This window comes from Pectinophora gossypiella, chromosome 2, assembly GCF_024362695.1.
Source record: "Pectinophora gossypiella chromosome 2, ilPecGoss1.1, whole genome shotgun sequence".
NCBI classification, from domain to species: domain Eukaryota; kingdom Metazoa; phylum Arthropoda; class Insecta; order Lepidoptera; family Gelechiidae; genus Pectinophora; species Pectinophora gossypiella.
The window spans coordinates 15,407,351-15,433,211 of NC_065405.1; the positions used below are offsets into that span (position 1 = coordinate 15,407,351).

The window sequence follows — 25,861 nt, forward strand, 5'->3', positions numbered from 1 at the left end:
AATCAAGCCACAAAACAAGCATTAGTGAAAGTTTTATGAGGATCATGTTTCACATAGGCATTGAATAACTCTTGATTTTTACTATAAAGTTATTTAGTTACTATAAAGTAATTATTCTAGAAACACTTATATAAATCATCATTATCATACCCCCTCCTAAATTGTGGGTGTCCATAAGTAGCGTGTAAGTAGGCTGCTTATGTTTGTAAAAGTTCAAAACATTTTAAGTAAAAAAAGACAACGTACCCGAATAGTGCTATCATCCAGGTATCCACTCGAATCTGGGTTCGAACATTTGTCATTCAGGGTTTGGGGTTTGTTGAGGTATCTTCTCCTGTACAGCACGAAGGCTGTGCTCCCAGCCAGCGCCGCCAGCACCAACGCGGCGAACGATATACCAGCTATCGCACCCGTGTCCATGCCACCGTCTCCTGTATCCGCTACCCGCCTATACAGCTCTATGTTCGGAGGTATCCTCGTCTGCAGAAACGTCGTCTCCAAAGACAACGGCTTCTCAGTTACAATCCTACTCTCCGACACCCCCTCCTGTATACTTGTCTCGTCTTTCACGAAGTCCGGTCTTGTCAGATTCTTCTTTTTAACAACAGTTGCGTTTTGCGTCTCTGTCAAATTTGTGTTTACTGGTAGAACTGTGACGTTAGTAACGTTGGTGCTGTTGTAAGCATTCTGTTCTATGCTGGTGTCGTTTTCTGATGTATTGACAGCGGTCCATTGTATTGAGGGGTGGACTATTTCAGTTGTGTTTGGGGTTGTTGCGTTTGCAAGGATGTCTATTTCTTCTTTGTTCTCTGGTTCTGTGACGTTGAGGACGGGTCTGGGCGTGGTGGCGATGGATTTGGAGAAGTACATGGCTCTTCCCTGGCGGTCTGATGGCCGGTGGTCGGTCTCTGTGTCGGTGGTGATGTGTTGGAGCTCTTCTGACTGTGGAACAGCCGCGGCTCGTGCGCTGCTCGCTGGAATAGATACAATTACGATGTTAATAAAAAATGGTAATAAAAAGAAATACAACTGATAATATTTTTATACAAAGTGGCTTAAAAGCTTGAACTTGGCTTGGTTTTTACTGTAATGGCTAAATGTAAAACTGTAAAAATAAATAAATAAATAAATAACTCCAAATGAAAAATGACACACGCTCATCTTTATGAAATATGAGCAGATTTTTTACGTTTAATTTCTTTAAAAATCGTTTCCATTTTCGCTATCTGTTACTTTCAATTTAAGAAGCCGAAGAAGTTAAAAGACAAACAAATTCATTTCATAACTAAAAATCGAACGCAATTTGGCGACGCTAATGTGAAATTATGCAGATTGTTGTGCATTTTTTTGTACTTCACTGGACAGGTAAACATAACGAAGGGTAAAATTAATAAACACTTAAGAGCAGGCTCGGCAGGAGGTGACGGGCGGTGGGTCAGATATTAAAATTCATGAAAACCCACCGTTTGCATAATCCCGTGGTGACAGGTTGGTCCTTTAAATAGAATTAGAACTAATTCATTATTCTAAATGTGTGAATAATACGGGTCTAGGTCCACCCAGCCCTTCAGCCGAGTTGCAACAACGACAGTCGACTGTGACAGTGATGAAAATGTATGGGATTGACATAAGGTGACATGTTACTTCCAGACATTTTTATCACTGTCACTAGTAACATAATATTTACGAGTAACATACACTAATGACTGTCACATACAAAAATAACTGTATGGATAGTTGAAACCGTACATTTTTTAATTATTTTTGTCATGGAAACGGGATACGGAAATATCCCGAAAAAAAAGTTAGTTAAGTTTATCCTGTAAATGTCTTGTAAATTTGTGTGCAATAAAGTGTTTGTTATTATTATTATATCCCATACGGAATATGGGATATTTTTTTTTCTTTTTTGTACGGATAGTTGATGTTTCCGCGTTAAAGATAATGCAAAGGGACAGGTTATAGCACTTGGCTATGACATTCCTATCACTAGTTCATCTTGTAATGGATGTACCTCTTGACTACCATAAGCTTTATGTTATGTTCCGTTATCCTAAAAGTTTGGGAAGCCCCGCTCTATTTCCTTACACCTACTAATAAGGAGACAGAATGTGACCACCCACCTTAACCGCAGGATATCATGTCTTCCTGTTCCTGCTTACATTGTATTGAATATTCATTAGATTAGATACCTTTGTTTGTCACACTTCTCTATGGGTCCCTTTTTGCTCAGGATCGTCAACACGAATTCCCTTCATTCGAAGTGGGTTTAAATAAAGTTTATATGTCACTTAGAAATAAATTGAAAGAAATTAGTATTTTAACTTTGGTATCACAATATATCTTTGAAAATTTAATATATGTGAAAAAACATATAGGATTATTTTCCAAAAATAGCGATCGGCACATTGTTAATACCCGGAATAAAAATAAACTTGCTTTACAAGTCAGTCGATTACACAAGGTTACTAAATCTTTTAAGGGGCAATGTATACGTTTTTTTTTACAATAAGATTCCCATTGACATTCAGAATTTGCCTTTCAACTGTTTTAAGACAGTAGTTAAACAAAAACTTTACAAAAAAGGTTATTATAAAGTTAGTGATTATTTAGAAGATATGAATGCATGGGATTAACTGTCTGAGAACTAATATTAGGCAGCTAAATTACTCAATTGTATACCAATATTTTATGTTTTTTTTTTTTTAAAGAACGTCTAGGGCCCTGTGCCGAGGTTTTTCTTGCAGCTTCTTTTTCCCGGCTATACAGGTTGTGAGAAGCTGCAGTAGTTTTAGGCGGATGAGACGTTCGTTATGTAAAATTGACGATTCAAAGTATAACTGTGTTACCTATTGAATAAAGATATTTTTGAATTTGAATTTGATAAATAGTACGGGCACTGGCGGCCCTAGCAAAATATTTAGGTGGTGTGAGACCTCACAGTGGCACCCTCAGCCTCTTAAAATACGGCCACGGAAATTTACCTATTTAAATCTTTTAAAAATATTGTTTACGACCACCTAGTATGAGTTTCAATGTAGCCGCAATCTAATCCGATGAAGTTAGTTTGCGGCCAGGGTGAACCAGTCTTGTTGATTTTTGCGCCCCCTCTATTTCGCCCTGTTCGGGGGCACACCTGCGCCCTAGGGTCGCCACTGAGTACGGGCACTTTCGCTCTACTCCGATTCTTATGCGATTCGAGTCCGTTTTATGACAAATTCGAAGTGACTGTAGAATCAAATCAAATCAAATATACTTTATTGCACACAACATACAAAACAAATTAACACAGATGATTATAGATACAGTACAATCTGGCGGCCTTATTGCTAAGCAGCAATTTCTTCCAGGCAACCAGTGGGTAGGTAACATTATTACAATTTGGTGCGGGACAATGCAACATCTTGTATAAAAATAATAAATACTATAAATAAATGAAAAAAGAAACAAATAAAAGTAAAATAAATAAATAAAAATAAAATAGAAATATATAAATATAAATACATACATACATATACCCATTTATATATTTATTTATTTTAGAACTATTTGTATGGCAGCTTACGCACCACATCGGGTATCTGTAAATAATTTGTAATATCCGTCATTCACGGATTCCGATCGGATATGAATTAATATAATTATGTAGATGACTCTGTCGAGATAATTTAACGGGATTATTACCTATTTTTTCATTATTCGGGTATATACTTATTCCAAAATCCAATGTAATGGCAGAAGCATATATAAAAATATTTGTTGCTTGATATCTGGATCTGATTAATAGAATTATGTTGCTTACCTATATTGCTTCTCTTTATTTTGATCAGAATGTTGAATAATAATGGGTGGAAGATGTATTGTGCCTGGGTGTAAAAAGGGTCATTATACCCAAAAACAAAGATAAAAGATGCATAATATATATGTATGTTATTCATGAAATTAGGAATTGGGATTGAAGGGAAATCTGTACAGCGCCATCTATCTTGTTTTTGAGGAACGTAGCCTGGAAAGTCCCATTGTACATACATACATACATACATAAACTCACGCCCGTAATCCCTAATGGGGTGGGCAGAGCCACAATTAATCAAAGACAACTTGCAGCCACTGTTGATACGAAGTCCAAAGATGGATATGATGAACCTTATGGTGATAAGGGATCAGCCTATCGCCCATAACATTAGTCCATCATGTTAGAGGACACAATCCCTCTGTCGGATTTTACGACATGCCCGGGAAGAGAAGCAGCTAAACGTGTTCTATGTTTTTTATATACTCCCAGAACAGCATAGAAGGAATCCCTCATTGTATTTTTATTTAAAGCGTCTATGGATATCTTTTTTTTTTATTAAAAAAAAGCTTGCGTTTGACCACAATCTCACCTGATAGTAAGTGACGACGTGGTCTAAGGTGGTACACGTTTACCTAATAAACGACTTCACTACCTATAAGTAAGTAGTTAAGAATACCTAAAGCCGCCTGCCGGGTCTGCATGACAACCGCGCCGCGTGCGGCGCGACTTATATCGAGCGCTTGGACCATTAAACGATACGAATGCTATCTACGGAGATGGACGTCAAACGGCTATTGGTCATGCAGACCTGGCTGGAAGTAATTACTATTTAGTTTTAGCAATAAGGGCCGCCGATTGTAGGTCCTATTGCCCGAATTCGAATTGTGATTTATATACTTACTTAGAGTTAAACAATTTAAATTATATCTATCTAGTGACTACTGCTCAATCGCGGTCCGTCGCGATACCGCTAACGTTATAAGTTTTCCTTTTCTCCCAAACCCCCATACAAAAGTGCTGGATATAAAACATACCGACGACCCGGAAACTCTAGCTATAGAGGCAGCCAATCAGCTCGCGACACCAAACACTTCAGAACCCCGATACCGACCCCGCCGGCGTGGTCGAAGATTTCCCTCATTCAGCGCTTATCGCTATCGACCCACTAGGGTCAATTAATCCTTTCAATATTCTTCCTCTCAGACGACGCCCTGAGCCGAGGTTCGCGCCCAACTGGGCACCCTCAGGCCTGTTGTCTTAAACGTTGTACCGGGTGAGAGCCTTCAGCGCTCCCCATTTGTCCGGCCAAGTAGTTAATGCCATCTGCCGCAAATCTACAATAAGTTACGTCAAAAAATAAAAAGCTGGATATAATTAACTTTGAAAGTCGTAATCTAATACCGGAGGGAGTCCGCTACACGCCACGCACTAAGGAATCCCATAAACCCGTACAAAGTGCGCAAACGTGGGCATTTTTTCACAATAAAACCGCCATTGTGACAGCTCGGGTCTCTAGCAATAATACGATTTATTTTACGACTCACAGAAAGTAGAGTTGTGCTGGTAATACCAGCTGGTATTGAGGTTAATAAAAGCATTTTTTAACGTGACTTATTGTAGATTTGCCGCATATTTGACTACTTGGCCGGACAAACGGGGAGCTCTGAGCGCTCTCACACGGTAATTTTCCACATATGGAAATAGCAAGTTGCTTATCTAGTATTTAGTAGTGCGTCACAAGTATTTTCCAAAAATCTATCAAAAAAAATCGTACAGATTTTAATAAAAAACTCTACAGTCGTGAGCACTTGTTATTTTTATTTTCGGTTGAAAAAAGTTACTCGAACACCCCTAGACGATTTTGCTTGTGTTGTGTTGACTATATTGTAGCGCCCTTACTGGGGTCCTGTTTGTACTTTCCTCTACTTTTAAGACCTCTGTAATAACATCAGGAATGCAATAAATATCTTGTCATAAAGTTAAATACGATAAGGCCTTAAGTTTCGATTTAAATGTTCCAAATACCTGGTACTTACTTAATATCTGGTATTTAATAGTGAGGGGAAATGCTGCCAGTCTATTGGGGACTTTGCCTCGGTGTGATGCTTTGGAGGAGTTTTTCTTTTTGTAGATAACTGTATGTTGTTTTGTGTTTAATAGATGTTGTTATTAAGTTGTTTGGAACAATAAATACATTTTATAGTGAGTTACTAGTAGGTATTAACAAGAAGGCGCATCACTAACAGTGATGTTTGTCAAGGCATCAAAAGTGGATTATCGTGTTGTTTCTGTGCTCTTTGGAGGAAGTCTGGAACTGTAACTAAATTACCCGAATCAGACTCAATTCACGGATAGAAGAAGAAGAAGAAGACAATAGTGTATATAATTCAATTAATAAATAATAAGATTTAAATACATTCATTTCAAATAATCTGCATAATTGTAATTAAAAAACAACAAAACGTTTTTATGTAAATGGTAACACCAAACCAGGCTCGGTGTCGCTCAGCGGGCAATGGAGAGAGCTATGCTCGGTATTTCCCTGCTGGATCGAATCAGAAATGAGGAGATCCGCAGGAGAACTAAAGTCACCGACATAGCTCGGAGAATTGCAAAGCTGAAGTGGCAGTCAGTGGGCAGGACACATAGCGAGGAGAACCGATGGCCGCTGGGGCGGAAGGGTTCTGGAATGGCGACCACGTGTCGGACGACGCTCAGTGGGTAGGCCCGCTACAACGTGGACCGACGATCTGGTAAAGGTCGCGGGAAGCCGTTGGATGCGGGTAGCGCGGGACCGATCGTCGTGGAGATCCTTGGGGGAGGCCTATGCCCAGCAGTGGGCGTCGTACGGCTGATGATGATGATGATGGTAACACCAAAACCTAAGTTTTTGTACGTTGCCGGTACTGTTTTATTATTTTCACTGCATAATGGCTGTAATTTGTTAAAGTTAATTTTATTGTATTGTAAGGCGACGATATGGAAAGACCATGGCAAATTAAGATTTCGTCGAAGGTGATTTGAATTATACGATCCTCTGGGTTAAATCAGCAAGCTGAGTAGGGTTAGCACTCAGCCATAATCCCAAAATGAGGCTTATCCTATTCAAATACTCGCTCGAGGACCTCGTCGTGTTTTTAACACATTTGAAGGCACTTTCGAATTTATTGTCAAAGGTCTGTGTAAATATTTGCTATGGCATTGTATTTCTTTTTATTCAGCCTTAACACTGCCATGGATTAATGTGCCAAGGATTCTGAATAGATAAAACCTTACTCCACCAACCCGCATTGGAGCAGCGTGGTGGAGTATGCTCCATACCCCCTCCGGTTGATTGAGGGGAGGCCTGTGCCCAGCAGTGGGACGTATATAGGCTCTTTATGTTAACACTGCCATGGATTAATGTGGCAAGGATTCTGAATAAGAACACTTATTACATACTTATTCACTTTTACGCCTGACCACCTATCACGTTGTTCTAACAGAAAGCTCGGTGAGGTGTGAGTACTTAGTTCATCTTGCGATGGTTGTCTGCCTAACCCATATGGGATATAGTCGTGAGCTTATATTGTGTACTACATTAAAATGACGCAGGCTTTCAAACATGCCTTCCATTATCCTTTATTTACAGTCCACCAAGCTTTCCACTCGAACTGGTGCAAATGGCCGAGTATGAGTATGAGTAAGTGTTATATGGTATAATATTCACATTGACATTGAACAATGTGTAAACGAAGCACTCGTGTTTGTTTACGAATGTTATGAAAGCATATGGAACTACCCGCAGTGGAGCAGCGTGGTGGAGTATGCTTTGTGTCTATTTCCCGAAGATATACTTAAATGTAGCGATAATAATTTTACCATAATACATAACCGAGGAATATCCGTCGGGGGCTGCCATTAACCCAACTAAAGTTTTTCTAGTGACGTGAATACAATTATTGAAGAATTGTAGATGTTTAACGACGACATAAAATACACTTATAAGTATGATTACATTCTTGTTGAAATTTCATATAGAAAAGGCAGCCCCCGAAGGATATTCCTCGGTTATGTATTATGGTAAAATTATTATCGCTACATTTAAGTATATCTTCGAGAAACAGACACGTTAGGAAAAAACTGTAAACATCCATATTCATTGTTTAGGTACTTAAGTATATCTATGACCGATTTCTCGAGATATCAACTCTTTCTTAGAAAGTATTTTTAAGTCTATTATAATATTTCGTTACATAATAATTGGGTTAAGCCGGGGGTTTTGAGTTATTTTATTCTTTTTCGATGAGATTCTTACCGTCGTGGTTTTTTTTTTCAAAAATTTTAATTTTTATAAATTTTTGTTATGTTATGGAAGTATATATTATATTAGTTATATAGTAGTAGGTGACTCGGTGAACTTCCTGTCACCCTTTTCCATATTTTCCCAGCGTTTAAACCTTCCCTTGGATGGTATTAATAGACTAACCTCAGCTTCGAGACTGCCCTAAAGATCATGTCAATGTGACCTGAGCATGTTCTTGAGGGCAGACTCAGCTGAGATTAGTTTATTAATACCACCCTTAGACTTCCACGAATATTTCAATACGAAAATTAGCCAAATCGGTACAGCTGTCCTCGAGTTTTACTTACTTGAGACTAACGTAAAGCTATTCATTTTATATATATGAGGAGCTCGGTGGCACAGCGGTAAACGCGCTCGGTCTGCGATTGTTGAAGTTAAGCAACTTTCGCAAAGGCCGGTCATAGGATGGGTGACCACAAAAAAAAGTTTTCATCTCAAGCTCCTCCGTGCTTCGGAAGGCACGTTAAGCCGTAGGTCCCGGCTGCATTAGCAGTCGTTAATAACCATCAATCCGCACTGGGCCCGCGTGGTGGTTTAAGGCCCGTTCTCCCTATCCATCCATAGGGAAGGCCCGTGCCCCAGCAGTGGGGACGTTAATGGGCTGATGATGATGAAATAAAATGACAGTTGTTGTAACGAACGACACTAAACCGCAGTGGAGCAACGTGGTAGCGTATGCTCCTTGATATTAGTCTACACTTAGGAGTATACTCCGTACCACTTCAGATCAAAATTAATCATTTATTACCCGACTGAAACGACGCATGAAGGAGGGTTATTTGTTTAATCGCTATATTCAATATTCTATGTACGATAAGCTGCTAAAGTCCAATCAGTTTCTTGCAAAGTAATAAATGAACTGGTTCCACGAGACATGGACACATGTCGTTTCTGTAATAGACCAGAAACACCTACAAAAACATAAATTTTATAATTATGACAACTAATGGTTCATAATTTCACCACTGTTTACAAATAATTCAAATTCAAAAATATCTTTATTCAGTAAGTAACATAGTTACACTTTGAATCGTCAATTTTTACATAACGAACGTCTCATCCGCTTAAAACTACTGCAGCTTCTCACAACCTGTATAGCCGGGGAAAAGAAGCTGCAAGAAAAACCTCGGCACAGGGCCCTAGACGTTCTAAATTTCGCTGGGCTCAGTGACTGAACTTTTGCTCTTCGATTGTACGTCTGTTCCCACTTAACTTCTAAACCAGGCTGAAAATTGTCTCTCTGATTACATGTGCTTCTGCCCATCCCTAAAGGGATTCCGGCCGTGATTTAAGTATGTATGGCATAAGGGGCGTTGACCGAACATTGCAGTGATTTATCAGCGCCATTGTTCTCTGCTTTCAATAGAAGCAACGGACTGTAATAGCGGGTGTTATGGTGCAAACTCATTTATCTGTGGATTATTACGGATATACTAGCCAATGTCCGACCGAAACTAAGGGTGGTATTACTAGACTAATCTCAGCTTCGACACTGCCCTCAAGATCATGTCAATGTACGGTTTACGGTTTAAGAAATTTATTTCTCCAAAAGAATACAATTCACTTAACTAGAGAAATACAATATACTTACCTTAAATTAAAATTATGTTAGTGAGTAACGGATGGACGCGTAAATGCTATTAGTGGTAAATAATTATTAAGTTTACAATAACTCAGAAAATCACTATGAGACAAACAAAATGTGCCAAAATAAACCCAACATTCTAGTATTTTATAATAAAGTTAACAATTTCTAATGCCGGTAGTTCCCAAACTAGCCGGTTACCATAAATTATCTACTGGCTGGGCAATGTGACAGTTCTTATATTAAAACAGGGACTTGAGCATGATCTTGAGGGAAGTCTCAGTTGAGATTAGTTTATTAATACAACCTTAAGTTAGATCACACATCTCCTAATTTCTCAGGAATATTGATTTCCACACTATGTTTCCTTCAACGCTGTGTACAGTCATGAGCAATATGATGTACCCACTTTAGGACTCTGTCGCACTAACATATTTGACATTTAGTAAGACTTACAGTTCAATTTGTCAAAAAGTTAATGTGACATGGTACCAAAGTGTATACATATTAATGCTCGTGACCGTACGTGGTAATCATTTATCCAAACATAAACTCGAAAATTGGGTTAGACCCGCCCTAGGATTCGAACCTGCAACCCCACAGTTAGAGTTAAGCGTTCTTCCATCTGGGCTATCGCGGCTACGGCACGGGTATATATTTAATGTAATTAATGACTCTTAAATGATTCATAGGTATTCCAGATATTCCAAAAATACGAATGTAAGCCGTTTAACACGTCCTTCAGGTCAACCGTCGAAGCCTTTCTACTGATCCAATTGTCATGTTGACTCACTGACTCACTCATTACGCAACTGATCTATATGAGTCAAGGTTAATACTATTAGTGGTGTAAAATATCTACTGTTACAACTACACAGCTATTATAGTGCGTATCGCCGGAGCAATACGCACCCGCCGGCCGCCGGCACCGGCCTAGACTTATTTTTAAATTTTTATAAACCTAAAAAAATAAGAATATTAAATTAATTATTTAAACAGGAATACCAACAGTACACATAAAGTAAAGCTTTAAAACTCCAATCTTAAGTTAATGTATGTATGTGTGTCTCAATTTATTTTTAGTTTATTTTTTTATATCCGCTTTATAAAAAAAAAAATTTAAATTCCACTTCATATCAAGTCACAACCATGGTCTGTATCATCCCTGAAAGTTTTCGTTACGATGTCACTAACACCCTGTTTATTTAAAACCAATATTTAACATCTATTGACTTCAATCTCAAGTGTGATTACAATGTCCTTTGAAAATATGATGAATTTATCTGTATAAACGATGACTGATAATCTATCACCCTTTGGCTCTTCCTATTTGCTGCTCTTCTTCTTCTTATCGTGTGGGTTGTGAGGTGGAATACCAACCTCATCAACCCTGGGGTCAGGGTTATTATTGAGCCGCCAAAGGCCCTTGACATGACTCATATAATGACCACATACTTACATCAGTAAGTAGTAACCGGGACCAACAGCTTAACGTGCCTGCTCAAGCACAGATTATATTACTTTCGGACAATCAGGTGATCACCCTGTAATGTCCTAACCAAACCAGGGTTGATGTTGTAGGTAATCGACCTCACAACCCACACGATAGAAGAAGAAGAAATATAGTCACTAATTGTACTGAACTAGACGTTCTGTTTCACAATACATCCAACGACAGAAGTAGTTAAACAAAAACTTTACAAAAAAGTTTATTATAAAGTTAGTAATTATTTAGAAGATATTCGAATGCATGGGATCAACTGTCTGAGAACTGATATTAGGCAGCTAAATTACTTAATTGTATACCAATATTTTATGTTTATTTTTATTTTTTTAAAGAACGTCTAGGGCCCTGTGCCGAGGTTTTTCTTGCAGCTTCTTTTCCCCGGCTATACAGGTTGTGAGAAGCTGCAGTAGTTTTAGGCGGATGAGACGTTCGTTATGTAAAAATCGACGATTCAAGGTGTAACTATGTTACCTACTGAATAAAGATATTTTTGAATTTGAATTTCAGAACTCTCAACTCTCAGGAGTACCCTTAGGGTTGTTTATACCTCTCATCTATCATACTTATAGTTTTCAGTACAGCCCAGTCGTATCCTCACAAAAAGCGTGTTAGAACAAGAAAAAGATAAAGTACCTCAAATCCCTGAGGATGAAAAAGGATGAAAAAGGTCAAGAGAATACTTATTGCTCCAATTTGTTCTTTTTTTGTATATATTGCATCTCAAACCCAGCCCAGCCCAGTAGGTGTAACGCTTGACTTTCAATTTGAGGTCGCAGCTTCGAATCCCAGCATAGGACTAAAGCAATGATTTTCGAATTTGTTTTAGAACTCATGTTTGGATCATAAATGATTATCACGTGCTCAGCGGTGCAAGAAGACATCGTGAGGAAACCCACATTCCCGAGAAATGTATTTCGGAAGTATGTGATTGTGTGAGACCTATATTGGGCTGGTTTTTCCGTCGAAGGTTAGACAGGCAGTCGCTTTTGTATAAATCCACACCTGTCAAATTTTCTGGTTAGGTAAGCGGACCCCGTGGAAAACGGGGTGATGATGAACCACTATAATTGAACCCTACACAGACAACGTCACGGGCGGAAAGCTCGTAAGTTCATATATCATATTATTATCCAAGATCCACAAATAAATCCTCCATCAAACCGAGGTCAAAGTTATTTACGAATGAATAAAAGTTGAGAGAGGGTGAAAAAACGAAATTATATTTATCGCGCAGAAACGTATAAAATTTGAATGAATGTATCATAAAAAAGTAGTTGGTAGCATATAAATCGCAAATCAAGTGCGTTCGCAAAGAGTTGGAGATACGAAATTGGGCTTTATGTCTGTGAAAGCGCGTGATTACCTATTCTGTAGAATTCAATGCGAAAAACAATAAAAATAAAACTTTATTGTACTCGGCGACAGATCTCGGCGCAACGAACTGTAGCTTCGCAAACAGAATAATAGATTATCTCTCCTCTAACCCAATGTGACCCTTTGTTTCAAAACGAAAGTGAAACTACTGGAATACCTAGCTTTATAAATGTCAGAGCTAATGTCACAGTACGTTTAGATTCACGATGTACCCTTGGACTAACCTGCAACATTTTAAATATCGAACGTCTTGTTACATCCTGCCCTATTACGTATTTTCTTTATGCTGATAGTAAGTAGATCCTCTATAGTTTACCTTTGGTTTGTTTTTGATTTGTCCTTGCCTATGTACAGAAAAATATTATACTTTCTTCTTCTTTGCGAGTCGATGGCGAGCGATCCTAAATTTTTGCTGACCAATAATTGGCCAAGCATACGGCATTGTCAGTGGCTTCGTGATGGTCTTTAATAGTGCAGGTGTTAGGGCCTCATATGGTGAGCCATAGTTTGTGGTGATACTCCACACTCGCACTCATCGCAACCATCAACCAGACAACAAAACAAACCCCTGCACGAATATACTTTGTAAAATGATGATAACAACATCGTAAGCGACACCACAGATTAAAACTTAGTATGTAACACTATGAGATATGTATACAGGGTGTTAGTGACATCGTAACGAATACTCAGAGGGATGATTCAGACCATGATTCTGAGTTAATATCAAGTGGAATTTTCCGTCGCAAAATTCATGTTATTTTTTTAGTTTTTTTAAATTATTTTCAATTCTATACTTTTGCGATGGAAAATTCCACTTGATATTAACTCAGAATAATCAGCTGAATCATCCCTTTCAGTATTCGTTACGATGTCACTTACACCCCACACAAGTACATACGGTAGCCATACAAGTATGTATGGGTGTTAGTGACACCGTAACGAATACTGAGGGGGATGGTTCAGACCATGATTCTGAGTTGATATCAAGTGGAATTTCCTGTCCAAGAAGTCATGAAAATTTTAGAGCTTATTTAAATTATTTTCCGTTCCATACTTTTGCGACGGAAAATTCCACTTGATATCATCTCAGAATCATGGCCTCAATCACCCCTCAAAGTTTTCGTTACGATGTCACTAACACCCTGTATATCTAGTACTACGAACAAGCAACGTTGGCGTCTCACGAAGGCATTACCATACATAATGAACTTTGAGTACGAAACGCTCAAACTACGGTTGCCGAAGTATCGACAGTTTTATCGATTGTTGTCCTTGAAAACCATCTATGCTATCGATAGGACTATTATCGGTAATATCGATACTATCGCTCATTTAGATCAATACCATAGAATAAGGAATAATACTAACTACAACACTATTGTTAACGTTCGTTGACGTAGCAGCATAGTATAGTATAGCAGGCTGAATCACCTGGTTGTCCGAAAAAGTAAGATGATTCCGTGCTTCGGAAGGCACGTTAAGCCGTTGGCATCGGTTGCTGCTTACTAATTTACGTAGTCGTTACGTGAGTCATTGACATTCGCCGGCTCAATAATTACCCTGACACCAGGGTTAATGAGGTTGGTAATTCACCTCATAACCCAGACGATAGAAGAAGACCACGGTCTATTTACCTTTCAATCATCAGTCACTTTCCTTTTTGGCAAATAATAAAATGACAGGTATAACTTAAAATAAAATTAGGTTGTGTCTGCAGGAATCGGAGCTAGTATTGATCTAAATAAGCTATCTCATCGATACTGTAGATAGTATCGACAATATCGATAGACAGTCGATAGGCAACACTAGCTCAAACTGTATAGGTAACTAGGATCTACTGTATCTTGGCAGTTGAAATTGTAGAATAGGTTAGTATTCTAAATCCTAGATGCACTAAGCAAGCTAGATATTCCTACAAAGCAAGGAGAGAGTAGTACTGTTTTAAATACACTATCAATCCGCACTGGGCCCGCGTGATGGTTTAAGGCCCGATCTCCCTATCCATCCATAGGGAAGGCCCGTGCCCCAGTAGTGGGGACGTTAATGGGCTGATGATGATGAAATACACTGGACTAATAATAGCACCAATGTTAAGTGCAGTTTCCACTAACACACTTGGCTCGACCATTATAGACGGCGAAATGGCTGACCACCTATCACGTTGGTAACAGAAAGCTTGGTGAGGTGTGGTTATATTTAGTTCATCTTGCGATGGATGGACCTTTGACTACCCCAATTGGGATATAGTCTAGAGCTTATGTTATATTTTGCCAAAAATAGGTACGCTAAACCTGTAAGTGGCTGAAGGCCAGGGATACGGGTGAAGACCTCAACGGTTGCAGAGGCGGAGAGGCCATCGGTACGGCAATGCAGGACGGAAGAGGCGAGTCACGGGGACTGTTACCTGGAACCTGACAGAAGGCAGCAGTAACTGTCAGTACTATTTAGAGCCGGAGGTCAAGAGTCCTAGTACGGCTTTGAAATAGACTACTCTGGGCGCCATCCCACTCGCGTCAGACAGAGTGTTTTCCCCTAAAAAGTATCATGGATAATGCCCCTTTTACCCGTGGCCCCACCAGGGGGACATGACCTGAAAATATTAGGTCTTTACTTACGAAATTATACTTTTTTCTTAAATATACTTTTTTCATGTATTTTATTATTTATATTATTCGAAGTAATAACCCATGCAATCAATGCATCTTTGCCAATGCAGTACATGAAGAAAGTTTACATACAAAACGGTAATTTCGTAGGTAAAGACCTAATATTTTCTGGGGTAAAATAAGTTACCCGTAGACCCACTGGCGATCAATGTTTAGAACGGTAGGACAACGGGTAAAAAAAATAATACCCGTGGACCCACCAGGGGGACACGTTGGTGGGACCACGGGTAAAAGGGGGGAGAATGCTACACCGACAAAAGCGTGGCTCTTAAATTAGTGACCTGTGAACATGTATGAAGATTGTGATGAGAGTGGAAGTCGCGAAAGCGTTACTCGTAATATGAAAATAGTTTGTATAAATTATAAAGACATCTTCAGTAAACATCTTCTGACACACATTACCGTACAAATTATCACAACTTATTTATACTACCAATGTGTAAATGAGGCTGATAATCATGTTAGGACCAACATTGGTGTTAGCTTATTAGTGCTAAATAGCGCGTTGTGCTCACGATCCGGAGGTCCCGGGTTCGAATCCGTCCCGATTACTATTTACTTATAAGTATGTAGTCGTTACATGAGCCATGTTAGGGGCCTATGGCGGCTCAATAGTAACCCTGACACCAGGATTGATGAGGTTGGTAATACACCTCACAACCCGCACGATAGAAGAAGTGCTAAATAGTATGTAGCGAGACATATCAGTTATATAGGTACTGTGTCAAATGAGAATCCCAGACACTATTACAAAAATCTTGTTCTTAACATAACATAACAAATACTTTATTGCACAAACAGGAAAAAACAAAATACAAAACAAAAGAAAAATAGAATTAGTACAATAGGCGGCCTTATTGCTAAGTAGCAATCTCTTCCAGGCAACCTTCTTCTTGTTCTTATCGTGTATTTAACGCGTAAGTGCGAGCGAGGCAGACAGTCTGCGCGCGCTTCCTTACTCCTAAACGAATTACGGCCATTCCCTTCTTCTATCGTGTGGGTTGTGAGGGTGAGTACCAACCTCAACAACCCTGGTGTCAGTGTTACTATTGAGCCGCCGAAGGCCCCTGACATGGCTCATGTAAAGATTACTTACTTACAGTAGTAAGAAGTAGCGGGACCAACGGCTTTACATGCCTTCTGAAGCTCATCTTACTTTCGAACAATCAGGTGATCAGCCTGTAATGTCCTAACCAAACTAGGGACCACAAAGTAATTTTTGTGATATGTCCCCGCGGGGAATCGAACCCGGGACCTCCGGATCGTGAGCCCAACGCACCCAAAGCACGCAACGATAAAACTGTATGGGATTGACATAAGGTGACATTTCGTATTATTTCATAACCGTTTGCAATTTGGATAAGGCCTCTGTACTCCTTGAGATCATCATTGGTGAACATTTTTTATCGTAAAAATGGAAGGAAATTGTACAGAACAGGCAAAATTTTAACAATTCCAGCAAAGTGTAGGGTGCTTCAGTTAAAGGCATTCTGCAAAATGGAATCGTCTCTCCATTGTTGGCGAATTCTAATGAGGTTGAAAAGATTTTGAGAGTCAAATTTATGTTAATATTGATACAATCGTTAATAAAAACGTTTCCATTTTTAGATATTTTCTTTCCTTCATTTATTGATAGACATAACATAACATAAACAGGCTATTACATATCCTACTACTGGGCACAGGCCTTACCTCAATCAACCGGAGGGGTATGGAGCATACTCCACCACGCTGCTCCACTGCGGGTTGGTGGAGGTGTTTTATGCCTATACCCGGGACCATTTAACGTGCCCTCCGCAGCACGGAATCATTTTACTTTTTCTTCTTACCAAACAGGACAGCCTCACAAAGTGATTTCGACAATGTCCCTATCGGGAATCGAACCCGGACCTCCAGATTGTGAGCTCACGCTCTAACTACTAGACCACGGAGGCTGTTTCATTGATAGAAGGATAATAAAAAAGTTCAGACAAAGTTCTTACAATATACGTTACGAACAACCTGACAAAGATTTTTATAAGCTGACATATGTTAATAATTAATTTATGAAAAAAAAAAACAAAGGATATGCCATTATGGCAGTGGTAGATTTTATTCAGAGGCGGAGGAGTCCTAGTACGGCTTTGAAATATACTACTCTGGGCGCTATCCTACTCGCGTCAGAGAGAGTACTTGCTGGGCAGAAGGCAAGAGGGCAGCCACTGCTCTATTTTTCCCTAGAAATGTAGCATGGAGAACGCTAAACCGACAAGAGCGTGGCTCTTAAATTAGTGATGAGATATAGATTGTATATAGAGATAACTTTTTTTTTTAATTGGCTTTGTGTCATTAGTCATTCACCGGGAGGAAACAATGCAATTTTGTAAGTATTAGGGTGTTAAAAAGTCCACAATGAAGCAATTTATCTCAAAAAGCAATACTTATTGGTATTTGATATTTGTTTACATTGCGCACTTATTTTTATATAGCAACATTGCTTATTCCATGAATTGCTTCGATGTGGGCTTTTTAACCCACCTGAAGCAGCAACATCAGAGGCTTGTCAGATTTCCTTGGGGAATTAGACTGCAGTGATTCAGCCGTTTCAAGTATCAGGCAAAATAGGTGCTCACGTGCTCAGACGTCGTACTGCAGAAAACGGACTGAGCGAATACCAATACCTAAAACTCCTTGAACCGCCTCACGTCTTCGCCAAAGCTTGAATCTTGAAAAAGGTTGGAAAACTCTGGAATAATGCAAGAAGCTCACCATGGAGGGTCAGCAGCGCTGTCACCCAGAACCAGTGCATCCACCAGTGCAGCGTCATGACAGCAGCTTGACTGCAGCAGGGACTCAACCGACCTGCCAACAATAAAATATATACAATAAGAATCAATAAAGTTTAGTTTTAGGAGTATGCTCCATACCCCCTCCAGTTGATTGTGGGTAAAACGTAAAGTTTACTGCCGAATAATAGTGCCGATTCTAGCAGTGACCAGCTGAATTTTAATTCAGTTTGACATTTAAAAACTACCTCTGTCTCTTTCTTTCGCTTAACGTCAAAGAAGGGTAGCATTATTTTTAGAACTGTCAAATTCAGTTAAGTTAGAATTTAATAAAGTTATAATCTATCGCAGTATCCTGCATCGCAATTCAGTATTTACGCGATGTTAATACATTGCAAGAAGATACATCGAAGCATAGTGTATCGATGATTTATTTTTTCGCTGTAACGTGCACAGCAGGGATGAACATTCGTACTGAAGATCATCGCAGTTTTGTTTATCCCCTTTAAGTTTTACACTCTTTTTCAATACCGGCTATCAAAGAGTCCAGCTCACTTGGTGTTTAGTGTAGGCGTCTGTAATTGTCCTGCAAGTCTAAATATAGCAACAAGTCCTTACTTGTTGCTTTACGACGCGGATGGATGAAACGACTCCATTAAGGGGTACGTGTTTAAGTTTAATAGCTTCCAGTGAAATGAATCAGTCATTGACGCAATTCTATTATTCTGAATATAAAACAGCATGAGATATGTACGGTGCGGACTTTTTTGTACAGTCATGAGCAATATAATGTACCCACTTTACGATTCTGTCGCACTAACATTATTTGACATTTAGTGAGACTTACAGTTCAATTTGTCAAAAAAGTTAATGTGACATGGTACCAAAGTGTATACATATTAATGCTCGTGACCGTACTTACTACCAAATGGTTGCGAAGCAAGTCGTTGCGAACCACGGTATGAACTGCTTTTGCCCGAAGCGACTAACTACCGGTTGATAGAGAAACACCCAACCTCGACTAAATCGAAACGTTCCTTTCCTCAAATTGGTTAAAACGGGAATCGAACCGAAGCGTTATGGTCGTGGTGTCCAGCCATCACACCAATACAGAAGTCATCCTTTACGTCAATTTGAAACGAATAATCAGAAACTCAATTACATTTTTAATGTCACTAAAGGCGAAATTTAAAAGTGTCCAGGAAGCAAGATATTCGCGTTGAGTCTATCGGCATGTGATTTTATCATGACATAGCCGGAGTACTTTACAGGATTAAGTCCACCCACGCTATCAGGAACGGATTTAGTATCGTAAAACAGTGGCGCATCCAGGATATTGGCAGGGCCTGAAAGCGGTTAGCGGTGCGCTACCATTATTATACCGGTACGAAATTAGGGTAAAACGGTAGCGTTACCTTAGCCGTTTTCAAGCCCTGGACTTAGGTTTAAGAGGGACTTGTCGTGTAATACCTATCTAGTTGGTTCCCCAAGACACACGCTTAATTAGTTAGTTTGAAGACCCCTGTTTAATTAACCATTGCTGCTATCTGTATTTTTGTAATTGCACTTGTTTTTATTGTCTAACTATTGTCATTCTGTTGTTGTAAGTTTGTACAATAAAGATTATTATTATTATTAATTGAAATAAATAGTTCTTCTATCGTGTGGGTTGTGAGGTGGAATATCAACCTCATCAGCCCTGGTGTCAGGGTTGCTATTGAGTCGCCAAAGGCCCCTGACATGGCTCATGTAACGACTACTTACTTACATCAGTAAGTAGTAACTGGGACCAACGGCTTAACGTGCCTTCCGAAGCACGGATCTTCTTACTTTCGGACAATCAGGTGATCAGCCTGTAATGTCCCAACGAAACTAGGGACCACAAAGTAATTTTAGTGATATGTCCCCACTGGGAATCGAACCCAGGACCTCCGGATCGTGAGCCCAACGCTCAACTACTGGCCGGTTTATTTTATTAATAATTGTAATCATTATTAGGTGTATAGCACATGATAAGTTTATATACCCATAAAAAAGTTGCTAATAACCCAACTGCGGCGAAGCAAAAAGGGCACTTTTTATTATTGACATAGAGACTTTACAGGCATACCTCACGCTGGTAATCCATAATCGCAATAAGCGAAAATACTCCTAGTGATAGGCGTATAATTTTTTTTTTGTCCGTGTGTAATGTAATTATGTTGTCTGTGTGTAACTTTTTTATGGGCAACGCCTGAAATAAATGCTTTTTATTTTATTTTATTTATTTTTTTATAATAGAATTACGTAAGTATGTTGTACAATAATCGGATTTTCACATGAAATTGTAACGCATTACGAACGGATACGTTAGATAATCGCTAGCACTAATTAGTCCTATTAAATCCATCGACATTTCAGCTTGCGTCAGCTGTTAAGCCGCTAATCATTTTAAGTAGTAATTAGGATTAAATAAATCGAATTAGCCGCTTAACAGACTTAAAATTTCATTTCAATAGTAAGTGTGGTAGCATATTGGGAAGTTTCCCAGGTTATCTTTGACCTAGGAAACATCCCAATCATGAAATTCTGTTTAATAAATAAAGACAGATCTAAAGGTGACAAAAAGCGTTTAGTTTTTTCTATTTGTTTTTTTTTTTTTTTTTTTTTTGGCTGGATTCCCCTTCAGGGGTTGGAAAGTCAGACAGGCAGTCGCTTATGTAAAAAACCGGACCTGTCAAATCTTCAGGTTAGGTAAGCGGACTCTGTGAAAAACGAGATAATGCTAGGGAAATAATGATGATGAATTTCAATAAAGAAAAATGTAATAGTCAGTGCGACATTTTGTCACGTTTTTCAATGACGTCACAGGTTGATTTTTCATACAAATAGTAATTTCGTGTTTTGATTGTGAGTAAAATGTAACAGACTAACCTGATGTGACTACTTGGAAACTATCCTATTCTTGTCTTCTGGTGGGCGTAGTTCAGGGGAATTAAAAAAGACCTCATACATAATATATAAACTCAACATATGGAATTCCATTTGCTTCTTGAAAATGCATTTCTCGGGAATACGGGGGTTTACTCGCGATGTTTTTCCTTCACCGCTGAGCCGGTGATGATAATTTTATGATCCAAACATCGATAATCGATTATTCGACATTTAGATTATTAGGGGCTTAGAAGACAATTGATTTTATTCATCGATATGCAGTCGATTAGTACACTAGTGCACGCGTTTTCTCAGAAGTGGGACAATCTAGCATAGTGAAAAAAAAAACGTACTTTCTGTTTTTCTTCTCTTACTGTCACATTTTTTTGACAGCATTCTTAATCCATCTCTGTTCTGATGGCAATAAGGGTGGCATATAACAAGACGCGAGCAGATTAATGCTCTCAGCGCGACGACAAACGTATGTATATCAAAGGATTTCCGAGTTAACTAGATTGGATTAGGGAAGCTTTTTCCATAAAGCTTTTTTATACGTAATTCTTGTTATAATGGATATGTCGTCGCCAGATCTTAGAATTGATGATTTCATGAAATAGAATATCATACGTTGGCCAAATCAAAGGTCTTGCATCCGGCCAACGAGGAAGACATAGAGTTCCAATGCCTCGAAAATACCGACCCCCAGACATTGGAAGAGTACCATATAACTGGAAATATGATATTCACCGATGAAAGTAAAATTGGGGGTAAGGTAGGGGCGGCTCTTTCTCGCTGGCTGGGTGGCAGTGTACTATTATATTGTACAATTTTTTTCTGTACCCAAAGGTCGTCTAGAAGAAATTGCTGCATGAGCTATGTATCTTACGTCCATTGTGCTCGATAGAGTGTTTTATCTATCTATCTATCTAACCTGATATCAATACGAGGTAATTTCCTGCTAAGCAAACAGCAATTAGGTTCATAATAGTATAACTACGAGACGTGTCTTTGTTTAACGAAGTGTTAAATTGCGCACGACTGTGGTTTTTCATTCGACACGATCTGTATAAAACACTTTTTCTTTATAAATAATGCATGTGTTTATACAAGGAAAGTGTAATGTACTTAGTTTTTGTGAAGCGCGGAGTCGTCTGAAGATGTTTATATTATACTGGAGTAGCGAGATAACGCACGTTTGTCCCAAGTTTATGAAACTGCTCGAGTCTGTAAATAATTATGCTAGGTACGTGACAAAGGTGAAGGTGAATGATAGTAATGCTAAGTTACTATCACAATTCTTAAATTTTTAGACGTAAAAGAAGTCGATAGTGAAGACCCAGGTCTCATTTTTATCCAACTAAGGCGGCTAAAAGCAGGGGTTGTACGTTAGAGGATAACAGTGTTACTACAAAACAAAGACTAAAAGATAAACTATGTTTAAAATATAATCCGTATACGAAAGAAGTCCCGAAGGCCGCGGCGCTACTGTCGCAGATTCTGCATAGAATTATTATGACTTACTTGACTTTAAGTTAGTTTCATTAAAATCCGCCGACTTGTTTCGTGGCGCGAAATACTATTTTAAACCTAGTTTATTTTTAGTTTGTGTTTTGTAGTAACACTGTATATGTTTTGGGCTTAATTTATCCTGATCTTCACCGTTAACACACAAATTATACAAGAAACTTGAAAACATATTCGGATTCTGCATCTTCATTAATTTAAGAGCCACGCTCTTGTCGGTGTAGCATTCCCCATTCTTGTCTATCAAAGGCCAATTCTTTCACCTCCTTATAAGACACGACGTTCACCTTCTCTCCGGATTCAGATTCTTATACCACTGAAAAATGGTATACGGCCATATACGAAATTCGGATTCGCAACTTCAACACAATTCGAGTTTCCGTGTCTAATTCATAAACTAATAAAAATACTTCATTATGAATACGCTTATAAATAGCGTCAACTGAACAAACACCGTAACATATGAATTAGTTACGGTTAGTTTCACACATTTTCGAGCGTGTCTCCACCGATTTAGATTAGATTATATTTCTATCATTATTTCTTTTTGTTTATGATTTTATCTCTGCTTACCCCTTGGGCACAGGCGTGAGTTTATGTATGTATGTCTATGATTTGAGCTGCACCTTTCATTTCATCACCACGAAAGTTTCTTTATTAAAAGTTGTTGAAAATTGCCAAAAGCGGTTGAACAATTTGCGTACCTTTTAAAATAAAGTTCTTGACACGACGTAAATTAATTTGTAATTATATTTAAAATTACAGAACCAATTTGTTTTTTTTTATGTTAGGTTAGGTTCTTTTTTTAGGCTTTGCAGACCTTATTCTATGCACTGTATCACTGCGACCAATAAGATCTATTGTGATCGCTGCCTTACGGTACAGTTCACCTCTAAGCCTTGCACTATCTATGTAATGTAGTATTTATTTTACTTCTTCTGGATATTAAAACGTTAAAAGAGGCCATAAAAATTTACTGATACACACACACCATGTCGAAAGCCAAACAACAAGGACCTAAGTTCATCACCATCAGACGTTCTCGAATACGACACTCGAGTGTAGGTATCTCGGCGTATTCAACAGCCCGTAACGGCGAGCCACGACAGTGTGTATTCGTACAATGCCACTCCCGCGATGCCGACCGTTTCGACTGCACCTTTTGTGACGACGTGAGCATAGGACAGCTTTTGTGGCGTTTCGTATAAGCATAGATAGTTGAGTATCGTTCAAAACGAGCACCGGCCTGGAACGCCGTCGCGGATATTGTATGAACTTATAGGTTGTCAAAATGGATTTGTCTCTCTCTCTCTCTATTTAAGAGCTGCGCTCTTGTCGGTGGAGTAATCGCCATTCCTCTCTTCTTCCCACCAAAACCTTCACCAAAATGGATTTGCATGGTGAGGTGGATAAAACTGTTTCAGAAAAAAACATTTGTTTGCCGTAGTGTAACGTACAAGCAATGTAGACACCTAGAGAACAGCTTACTTGTCAAAATGATTTCCCAAATTGTTTTCGAATTCATGTATAGACCATATCCATAGAGAATACCTAATACTGCGTATAGAATGACAACTCTCCGCTCCCCACCAGCGTTTGAGCTAGGTTTACCCCCTCGAACATAGTTCTAATTGAATCGTATGGTATTTGACGTCACACACACAGTTTGTGTAAAACGAGGTTTGTTGAAGTGTCCGGGATGTGCCATAACATAAATGATTTGGTATCATGCGATCAGCGAGAGGAAACTCACATTCCCGAGAAAAATGTTTCAAAGGTACGTGAATGTGACCTAACCTGTATTGGGTTGGTTTTCCTTTCGCGGAGAGGCAGTCAGGCTGTCGCTTCTGCAATAAACCGGACCTGTCAAATCTTCAGGTTAGATTAGTCAAAAAAGGGGGTAAAGAGCTGATGACAATGAATTACTTGACCTGATCTTTCCTTGACCTTTAACAAGCAGTTTTAATGAGTCCATATCAGATGGCGAGGCTTCAGATAACGTACCGTTTCCGTTCTGTTACCTCCGCATTTTCATCTCATTATACTACTTAGTGATTCATCTGCTAAATTATGTAGGCATTCATTTCTTTTTGGATTCTATGTCTGGAAATCGTTCTTAATATGCAGTCGGTTATTTATTAATTATTATGAATTACGATTGAATGTGCGATTTTAAGATTTATGAAGCGAGGCGTTATGAACGGTTTTCACATCAGATAAAACAAAAAAGATGATTCATTTTGTTTGATTTATCATTAGGTCACACCCTGGACACTCCATAAAAAAAGTAATTCTTACCGCGTAAGTGCGAGCGACGTAGACAGTTCACGCGTGCTTCCTTTTACTCCTTACCGGATTAGGGCCATTTAGACTAAAGTAAGACTCAGAGGGGGTGAGGTAAAATATACGGAACGGCGCGGGGCGGAGAGTTACCGTTCTATACACAGTATTATTCTTTATCCTATAATTAGGCATAAGAGACGTATTTTCTCCAAGTTACTACAATAATGCAGATTGTTCCAAACACAAGGACTAAGAGCCAAAAAATGTAATTCATAAGTTTTTATTTCATCAAATCTCAAAGTAGGCTAACGACCCCATGAAACGACGAACATGCTGACAGAGTGAAGACGCTTCCTATTATGGTAGGTTACACCGTATAATTATCCTAATACTTGAAACAATGGCTATTGTTTATGAGAGAGGATCGTCCTTGTTTGAGGAAGGCCGTTTTTGGGGACTTAAGCGGTTTATAGGCTGCGTTAGGCCGGGTTTCCACTGAAGCGGAGATGGGCGGAGAAGAGCGGAGATGTGCGGATTTGACCAATCATAGCGTTTGAGAGAGCGAAAAACGAAGACGCTCTGTCACTCTCTCCCTCACGAGGCAGACGTCTAATCTACTCACATTCATCTTCAATAATCACAAAAAAAATATCTTAGAACTTCTATTTGGATCCATATTAGCTGGCTGACATAAAACGCTTCTTACTATTATAATTATTCACACCGTCTTTTCTTCATAACAGTTATAACGAAGTATACGTATATATATGTCACCGTAAAATTGTAGATTATAATCTATCTCGCGAGATTGTGAACTGTCGAAAAATTGTGAAACGTAATATAATGCTTACAATTTAACGTATTATTATTCGTCAGATTATAATCTATCGAAGTAAAACTGTTAAATCACAATCTTACAATTGTCAAATTGTCAACTGTCCGACGGCTGTCCCTGATTGGTCGGCCTTACAGTAGACCGTTCTGTGTCCATAGAGTTAGGAATAAAACACAGGTGTCAGTCAAATAAAATAAATGCTCTTCAAGATTGTGAAATCAAGTACGTATTTATTAATTATTTAGTAAGTAATCAATAATTCTGA

At 38.8% G+C, this 25,861-nt stretch overlaps 1 protein-coding gene across 2 annotated transcripts in view; it reads right to left on the minus strand.

Moving 5' to 3' along the window:
- Positions 1-25,861, minus strand: part of LOC126378774 (uncharacterized) — a 133,677-nt gene that overhangs the window by 3,320 nt on the left and 104,496 nt on the right. For both annotated transcript variants that reach the window (XM_050027165.1, XM_050027173.1), the window contains 2 exons: positions 18,025-18,117; positions 247-974 (listed from right to left, as the gene is read on the minus strand). In XM_050027165.1, the coding sequence (XP_049883122.1) occupies positions 247-974; positions 18,025-18,082 (786 nt within the window). In that variant the 5' untranslated portion in view covers positions 18,083-18,117. The remainder of the gene's footprint in view (positions 1-246; positions 975-18,024; positions 18,118-25,861) is intronic.